At 43.2% G+C, this 9,369-nt stretch overlaps 1 protein-coding gene and 1 long non-coding RNA gene across 2 annotated transcripts in view; both read left to right on the forward strand.

Moving 5' to 3' along the window:
- Positions 1-5,329, forward strand: part of lrrc52 (leucine rich repeat containing 52) — a 19,617-nt gene extending 14,288 nt beyond the window's left edge. The window contains exon 2 of the mRNA XM_020625297.1: positions 1,153-5,329. Within this exon, the coding sequence (XP_020480953.1) occupies positions 1,153-1,508 (356 nt within the window). The 3' untranslated portion in view covers positions 1,509-5,329. The remainder of the gene's footprint in view (positions 1-1,152) is intronic.
- Positions 5,330-6,712: 1,383 nt separating this feature from the next.
- Positions 6,713-7,407, forward strand: LOC109974866 (uncharacterized). The gene is made up of 3 exons (XR_002277041.1): positions 6,713-6,793; positions 6,955-7,178; positions 7,270-7,407. It is a non-coding gene; the product is annotated as an uncharacterized LOC109974866 (long non-coding RNA).
- Positions 7,408-9,369: the final 1,962 nt, after the last annotated feature.

The raw sequence follows: 9,369 nt of genomic DNA on the forward strand, positions 1-9,369 counted from the left end.
AAAGTCAGTCGTAGTAAGACGGAATACATGTGTATGAACGAGAGGGAGGGAAGTGGAACAGTGAGGTTACAGGGGGCTGAGGTCAAGAAGGTGCAGGAGTTTAAGTATTTGGGGTCAACAGTCCAGTGTGACAGGGAGTGTGGGAAAGAGGTGAAGAGGTGAGTGCAGGCAGGTTGGAGTGGGTGGAGAAAGGTGTGAGGAGTGTTGTGTGACAGAAGAGTGTCAGCAAGAATCCAAGGAAAGGTGTACAAGACAGTAGTGAGACCAGCTATGCTGTATGGGTTAGAGACTGTAGCAGTGAGGAAAAGACAAGAGGCAGAGATGGAGGTAGCAGAGATGAGGATGTTGAGGTTCTCTTTAGGAGTGACCAGGATGGACAGGATTAGGAATGAGCACATCAGAGGGACAGCTCAGGTCGGCTGTTTTAGGGACAAGGTCAGAGATGTGCAAAGGAGGGATAGTGGTTATATTGGTAGAAGGATGTTGGAGATGGAGCTGCCAGGCAAGAGGTCAAGAGGAAGGCCAAAGAGGAGATATATGGATGTGCTAAAAGAGGACATGAAGTTAACTGGGGTGAGAGTAGAGGATGCCGAGGATAGAGTTAGGTGGAAACAGATGATTCGCTGTGGCGACCCCTAACGGGAACAGCCGAAAGAAGAAGAAGAAGAAGACATTTTTTATTATCAACAACAGATGTTTTGTCAGGGAAATAACTCATCTTCTTGTCTCTGCTGCTGTATAGTGATTTGTTAATGTATAATGATGTGCATGAGGTGGTGGGAGGCCTGATGTGTCAGAGGCTTGCAATGAAGTCTAGTCACCTTTCTGTGCATGTGTATGTGTGTGCAGCATAATGATATCACCATGTCCTAGACTGTACTCAGGGGAAATCTATGGTGTCTCATGGGATCATTTATCACAAAGGTTATCTCTGCCTTGTTAACCTCTGTTTGTGTGTGTGTGTCCTGGCTTTTGTTCATTGTACACCTTCTTCCCTAGAATAATTACATTTTTTCTTCTTTCCCCTGATGCGCTGCCCTTCTGATTATTCTCTGTAACTGCTCTTTTATACACATCTTTCCTCATTAATCTCTTTTTTCTTCACTCTTTTACTTTCTCCTTCTCTTTCTTACTCCTCTCCTTCACCACCAGATGTGGGCCAGACTGTTTGCCATGGTCCCCCAGAGCTGGCAGGCCAGCTACTTGCGGAGGTCGGAATGCAACTGCGAGCAGACTGCCACCAAGGCCTGGGCTACTGGGACTACCTCTTCTTCATTGCCATCGGATTCATCATCTTCTCAGCTGGCACGGTTTCGGCTTGGGTGATGGGTGTGCTCATGGTGCTATATGAGCGCTACAGCAAGCAGAAGAACGAGCAGCTGAGCAGCGATGATGAGGATGAGAGGGGAGGGATGGGCAGAGGTGGGGTAGGAGAAGCAGGAGGAGGAGGAGGAGGAGGAGGGAACCAGGGGAATGGGGATCTGAGCAAGCCCAGCATGCAAGTGTGACAGACTGATGTAAAACAACATCATGAGAACAGGGGGAGAGAGGAACCAGAAGTGATGAGAAGACTCTGAGACCAAAGGCTGCACAATCAACCAAGATCTGACTGTCTCTGTTACATATTTAGATATGTTTAGAAATATTCAACACATTGGACAGAATGTGTGTGCGTGAGTGAGTCTGTGAGAGAGAAAGAGAGAGAGACAGAGATAGCAATAAGGATGGCTATGCCTTTACTTTAGGAGTATAGAATGATCTCTAAGATTATTGAGAGCAATAACCCATCATAACACACACACACACACACACACACTAACAAACACACATGCCCATTTCAGCACAGATACTCTGGTTTATCTGAATGTACCTGCATACTATATGAGTACTTTTGAGTAAAAACCCTGTTAAGGATAATTATAAGAACTTGCTATGAGCAACACGTTCAAACACACACATACAGTACATCCTTTCCAAATACTTAAGAAGGTGTTGGTGGTTGCAAACAGAGTGATACCTTATCTCTGCTGCACAAGGGAAGCCTAGTAAATAACAGTATTAAAATGTGATTTTCCTGAATGCCTTAAGGCAACTTGCTTGAAATCGTGGTGTCTATTGTCTCATAATAGACAGAATAGGTTTAGAAAGCACAAAAGTGCAGTTTGGGGTCATAACATCTCTATAACAAAATAATGTAAAAGTAAAAACTAAACTATAGTTCACAAAAATTGAATGCATTTTACCAAGATGTTTGGGGCTTTGGTGGCGCAAGTGAGCTGCTTGTGGGATTCATTGGTTAGTTTGAAGTTCAAAAGCACCCTGTGGAGTTTTTGACTATGGAGCAATGTTTTAGTGAGTAGGTCACCATTTTGTATGTACTGTATTTGATGCATACATGACACAGTGACAATATGCTATTATACTGACTGACGGAGGGGATGATTCACTAAGAAGCAATGTTCACTTATGTATGCACAAATTGAAAACACACACAAAAATATGATGTTTGGTGTAGTCAGAGGTGAAACAGACTAAACCTTCATCAACAGAGGGCAGAGAAACACAGCATTTCAACTTGGTGTTTAGTTACTTTTAAAGGTCCTCAGCCTATAGAAGAGTTCTACCTATAGCAACACTACATGACTGTGTCTTATCTTTTGTGTGGTGTATGTCAGTTTATCTTCATGTTTCTGTGTGTATATGCAAGCAACTGTGCAGTAGTTCCTTGCTCTAGTCTGTGTGGTCACCATCCTAGAAGTGGGGCAGGCTTATGGTGGCTGCACATGAAGACAGCATCAGGGTGATTGAGTCAGGGGTATAGCTAAAAGTGATTCTACACTATGTCACTGGAAGCCTCACTTGGATGACCTCATGTTACACTTGTGCACATAGAGGCCACGCTCTATAGGCCAGCTGTCAGTGTGGAACTAAGTCTATGGAGTAGTAGCATGCGTGTTCATATATGGTATACATGAGTGTGTGTATTTAAGTGGGGCAGAGCAATTATGGAACATCTCTGTAAGCAGCAGAGATGGGTGATTCATCAGCCCATGCTGATCTAAACCCAACCTCCTGCATCCTGACCTGCTTCCGCCCTGTCCATCACAGGACGGATGGGCGGTTAGAGATGATAAATGAGAAACTTTGGTTAGAGGTCACCGTCAGAACCAGGAATTCATCCCGATTGATGTACTTATTGCTTGAAAGGCAGAGTGTCTCCAAATGCTCCGGATGAATGGGTATGGTTGAATGATAACCCTCCAGAGTGTTTGGCAGAGTGTCTGTGTGTGTGTCACTGTGTGTTTGTGCATACCCTACTGTAATGATAATATATCTTTATGTGGATGCAAAAGCATAACAGCAGTTCTTTTACTACAGGAGAGTAATTTGTAGTCAAAATGTGTCACACAGCAGCCTGCTGAAGCACATCTAAACAATGACACGCCTGTACTCAAACACCAGAATCTGCTCACTCACACATACACACACAGACACACACACACATAAGATTCGCCAACATGCACAATAAATCTAAAGAGCACAGCTGAAGTCAGAGCCTGCAGGCCAGAGAACATTTTGGTCCCTCTTGCCATGCATTGCTGCATCACCTTATCCTCTTCACCATCCTCAATCTGACCCTGTCATCAGCTCTCACATAATGTTGGTACACACACCTGCTGGACCTATAATTTATCTGCTAAATCTCTAGGCTGTCATTATTATATCATTTGTTCAAAGACATACAGGCTTTAAAGGAGACAGCTGCTGTAAATCCTTTTGTTACGTCACTTTCATTTGACCTACAAGAGTGTGACCTATCAGGTGCAAACCTAAACACAAAACTTCCTGTTTGGAACAAGCAGCTGTTTTATTTAGCTGAATGTCCATTTTATGCTGCTGACAAATATAGAGCTGTTCAGCAAACAGAAAATATTGGTCTTTTACCAGTAGTAGGTCAGAGGAATGGGGAGTCAGTGTGCCAAAAGGATGAGAGTCCTGTGTGTACATCATTCTCACCTGCATGGCTCACAGCACTCCACCCTCCCACTTTTTCCATTTCAGTTGTGCTTCCAACTGTTCAACCAGGCTGTAATCTATCACACAGCCATCAAAACTCCGCCTGCTAGATCTTACAATGTTTGAGCTCCTTAAAGCTTCCTATGATGGAGACAGGAAGGACTGCATACATACAGATGAACCCATAGACAGAAAAGGTGACTCAAAGGCTTGTAGAGAAACAAACAAAAATGGAAAATGTATACAGCACTAGAAACACAAAACCCCGGAAGCACAACCACATATTGTGTTCATATAACCATTACTTTGTGTGTGTGGGTAGGTGTGTGCTTGCGTTTGTCTGCTCAGTCTGATCCTGTTATTTCTTTGAGGGCAATGTTAGAGCATGAGCATGAAACACAGAGACTATCTAATGAAATAGGTCAATAATACATCCCATCATTCCACACAGACACACACACACACACACACACACACACAGCATAAAACTGTGTTCCTGGGATGAAGAATGAACGTTTTCTTCTTTGTGGGTACTTCCAGTTGAACCAGTTCATGTCTGTAGATTTTCCTTTACATCCTCTGTGCTCACCAGTGACAGCAGGCCTGCAGTGGACACCATTGCAGCAGAGATCACGCTCTTGTATCGTTTGTCTTATATTTGTCAGATAGAAGCAGCACAGGCCAAAAATGAAAATGAACATCTGGTTATGGATAACTTTCAGCATGACCTCACTCTGACAGCTTATACACACACAAACACACTTTCTAGCATAACAGCCTTTCAGATAACATTGTGTTATCTGCAGGCAGCTTTCAGCAGGGTTCCCTCAGCTTGTTTGCCCTTGATGGCAAAAAGAGGAACCTGAGGGAAATGTATTACCATTTATCAGCTATAGAACTGTCAATTATAAATAATATAAATTTATAGTTGTCAGTTAAGTTATCAGACTTAACATGGAATTCATATATTTTCAAAATTGGCCCTAATTTTAAAAAGTGTAGCCATTATTGCTATTGTGTCAGCTAAGATGTTAACTAATGTAATGACTAACTTAGCACATGCTACTTCCATTGTGAAAGTTCAGGAAGTGTGACAAAACAACATGGCCCAAACATGGGAATAAATCCCAGGCTGAAAAATCCTGTCTTCTTTTAACAGTGAGCAGTCTACCAAAGCAAAAGTGTAGACATTGAGCTTACTGTGAAACATAAAACAGGCCAGTCAGTAGGTAGCTATACTAAAAAAGAGAAAAATAATAAGGATAAGGATAATCACCTTTATTGGCCAAGTATGTTACACATAAGGAATTTGTTTCCGGTACAGAACCAAGGCAGCCATCTGCGGCGCCAACTCAACCGATGGCTCTAAAAGTCATTAAGACTGATGTCCATCCTAGAAAAGCTAACATAGTAAGATTACACTTTGAAGTGAAGACAGTATTTCTATGATTCTATATTTATTGCTGCAAAAATCTGCAAATGAGCCAGATCTAGTTGTAGTTCTTGTTCAAGCTTTACACTGGTTTAAACAGCTTGGACTGATTGGTTGCTGTATTACAAACAGTACAGACAGTGACAGAAAGTGACAAGCAAGCACCCTTTCTAACTTGCCCAGATTGTGACTGGTAGAATAAGACAAGGTCACAAGGTGGCTAGAGACAGATGTTTTATGCGAACATGAGGCACTTTGTATACATTAGAAACGTGTACACTCACACAGACAAACAAAAATAAACACCACACTGATCAGCAATGTTAAGTTTATATTATATACTGTAGGGCCTACACACACACCTGCCCGCAAACACATATACAGTCTGTCAACAATCACTGACCTATAATCTTGGTTGTCTTACTTACATCAGCTCTCCTTTCTTGAGTCTCTCATCTATGGCATTACACTGCCACCCACACAATGAACACACTCAGACTATTATTGTATAAATATACACAGAACCTGCTTCTGTATGACCAGCAGTTTTGGCTATTTAATTTTGCAGTAACTTATATTAAGTAACATTTTATCTTTAACTATGATTAAAATGACAGACTGATGTTTAACCAATGAGTGTGGTTTCGTTCTATATGAAAAGTGTGTTTTCTTTGGATCTTCACTGTGTTTTGTGTGTCCTACAGTGAAGTGGAAAAGTACACCTACAATGTCAGCACAATGTGTGGATGGAGGGATGTGGGGTAGGATGACTGAGGGCTGATTGATTTAACCTCTGCACCAATGCCTTGGCACGGGAGATCGGAAAGGAGTGGGGGGTGGGGGGACTACATAATGCTGCACCTGCATCATGTCAACCCCAGTGTTCTTCCACTTTTCTTCTCTTTTAGTGTCTTTCAGTCTCCTTAGTTCTTTGTTATTTTCCCACCTCCGTGGCCCCAGTGTTTGCTCTTGTTTTTTTTACCCCATCCCCCCCTTTCTCCTTTGCATTACCTCCCATCCTTATCACTTCTCTTTTTTAAGGATAAGGATAAGCACCTTTATTGGCCATGTATGTGTTACATCCGTGGCCCAGACCACCCCCAGCACCTCATCTACTGGCACAGGCTGTCACAGTAACTCCGCCCACGCACAGGTGGGAAGGCATTCTAGGTGGCAGGGCACAGCTGCTCTCAATTACCAGACTAGTACTTAAGGGGAGCGTTGGTGTGCCCTCATTGCCAGATGATCTCTTGTATTCCTGCTTTGCTGGTAACCTGTCTTTGCTCTCATCACAAGGATTCCCTATGTATGAACTGTTTTCTATGTTGTTGGACTTGATTTCAGGTAGTAATGAACTGAATGCCCTTATTTTTTGAAGGGTCGCTTTCTGTTTGAACTGTTTTTGCTGTGGACTAGTGTTAAAGAACAGAGTACCCTCTGCTTGTTGGTTGCAGCCATTTTGTATTGGCACCATTTGGTGCCTGGATTATGAACTGTTTCTTTAGGTGACACTCCTCAGGATGAGGAGACCAACTCTTGCTGGGACTGGTTGCCTGGCTCTGGATCCCAACTGTCAGCCGCCCTCACACCATCCTGCTGCCTGCTCTACCGTCTGCTGCGAGCCTGATCCTCACCATCTACTGCACACCGGACCAGTGATCTCCTGTGCCAGCTCCTACGCCTCCCCTGGACTATGTTCTATGCCTACGGCCTCACCTGCCTTGAGCCAGTAAATTCTGCTACTCAGGTCCTCATAACTATCAGTATTGCCATAATCTTAGCGTCACTGTTACTCATTCTCATCCTCTGCTTTTCTTTAGCCAGTTGCGCCTCTCCTACAGCCTTGGGTTGTATCTCTAGCAGTCCAGTCAACCCAGCACTCCCCGCTGCCCTGAGATCAGCTGACGAGACCGGTTCTGACCACTCCTCATTTCTGTAGTTATTAAAATACATTTACCTGGCCAAGCCTGAGTCCGAGTTCTGCCTTTTTCTAAGTAGCACATATTACGGTTCACTGTAACAGTATGTTGCACACAAGGAATTTGTTTCCTGTACAGAATCGATGGCAGCCATCTGCGGCGCCAACTCAACCGATGGGGCAACTTCAACCTTCTGGTTGGGAGATGACTGCTCTACCCACCGCACCACTGTTGACAGGAACAGTAGTCTTACTATCAACCTCACCTGTCAGGTTTGGTCATATGCTGCAGTGGAGCCATCTTCACTTGGCATTTGCCATAAAAACCAGCTTAGGGAGATAGTGACACAGGAGGCGAGTGTATCCATATGCTGCACATTATGTGGGTGAGAAGGTTCAGCCTGGCAACCCTGATAATGTTGTAAAGTGTGTGTGTGTGTGTGTGTGTGCGCTGCAGCTCCACTTGGTTAGCGGTGTGTCAGTGTATCTGTGGGCTTTCTAAGACCAGACCTGGCACACTGATGCCATTATGCCAGGTCTGGTCTCTGCTGCCTGCTCAAAGGAGCCTCAGTCGATTCCTGACAGCTCAGTGTGTCACCAGGTCACATGCACACACGGAGGCAGAAAAACAAGGACAAGGAACTCCTCCAGTCAACTCAGTTGTGTTCCTCTCTTATGTGTAACAACTTAAATACAGTAACAATGAGACATGGAGTGTGGCTTGTTTGAGCAAATACACCACTTTTGGGCCAGTCCTCGAACTGTACTTTAGCTCAGATATGTTCTCAGAATATCTGGTGTGAGCGGCTCTGAGTTGATTGCACAGCATCTCTGTTGGGTCGAGGCCTGGGTTCTGACTGTGCCGCTCCAAAAGGTGGATTTTCTTTGAAGTCATTCTGTAGTACATTTACTTATCTGTTAGGTCATTGTCCTGCTGCAGCCAGTGTTGTAGTTGAGTCACTAAACCACAAGGGTTGAGTCTCAAGAAGTCCACTTTACCAAAGATTAGCCCAAGGTGAGTCCCTATTCCTGGGTCTGAGTCAAGATATACATTAAACACAACTGATACAGCTCTCACCATTTTTAAAAGGAGTTTACTTGCAGTGTGTAATATAATAGCCAAACGCACTTATGCAATTGTAAGTGCACACACACACATGCATTACCTAGAAGTGAACAGTGTGAAATAATTTATAGAAAGGCAGAGCGTGCTCTTTGGAAGTGTGCCAGATAGAGCATGAGTCAAAGTGTTTGCCATATGTGTAGCAGATGAATATGCAGTGTGAACATTCTCAAAACCTTACAGTGCATATTATTTTATTTTGGGGTGTTAATGTCCACTTCTATTGTTGAGATCTCCATGTAATGCATTCAGTTCTTTGTTTCATGTCATATTGTTCAATATTTTTGCATAGATGTGTTGCCTTGAATGGTTTTGTTGGTCAGGAGCTTTTATTTTGAAGGCCATTGCCCCGTTATGTAGTTTCCTGTTTTTTCGCGGTCCTCCTCAGTTACTGTGGAAAGCTGAGGAGAGGTGAGGTGTATACTGTGTTCTCGTAATTTTAAGTGTTTTATTTCCATAAAAAAAGAAAAACCCATACTTTACTGTTCAGACTGTTATGGTACAGAGTTATTGTTCTCTTTTGCATTGTTGCTAAGTGTGTGAAAATCGTTCTGTCCTGTGTGAAGTACACCACTTTATTAACGTGCAAACTAGCGCTGGTTGCAATGTTTTAGCTAGGTTGAAACGCATCGAAGGTCTCACATGGAGTCTGTTGTCACCTTTTTTTTGCCCTTCAGATGTGCAACAGGGAGACCCAATAAGTGGCTGTACTGGTTCAATTGTGTTTCACACAGGTAATAAGAGGGTTTTATTTGTATTATCATTTTGATTTATTTAACACACTCTCAGTTACTGTGGAAAGCTGAGGAGAGATGTGCAACAGGGAGACCCAATAAGTAGATGTACTGATTCAATTGTGTTTCACACAGAAAATAAACT

Source organism: Monopterus albus, unplaced genomic scaffold, assembly GCF_001952655.1.
Source record: "Monopterus albus unplaced genomic scaffold, M_albus_1.0 scaffold352.1, whole genome shotgun sequence".
Lineage (NCBI taxonomy): Eukaryota > Metazoa > Chordata > Actinopteri > Synbranchiformes > Synbranchidae > Monopterus > Monopterus albus.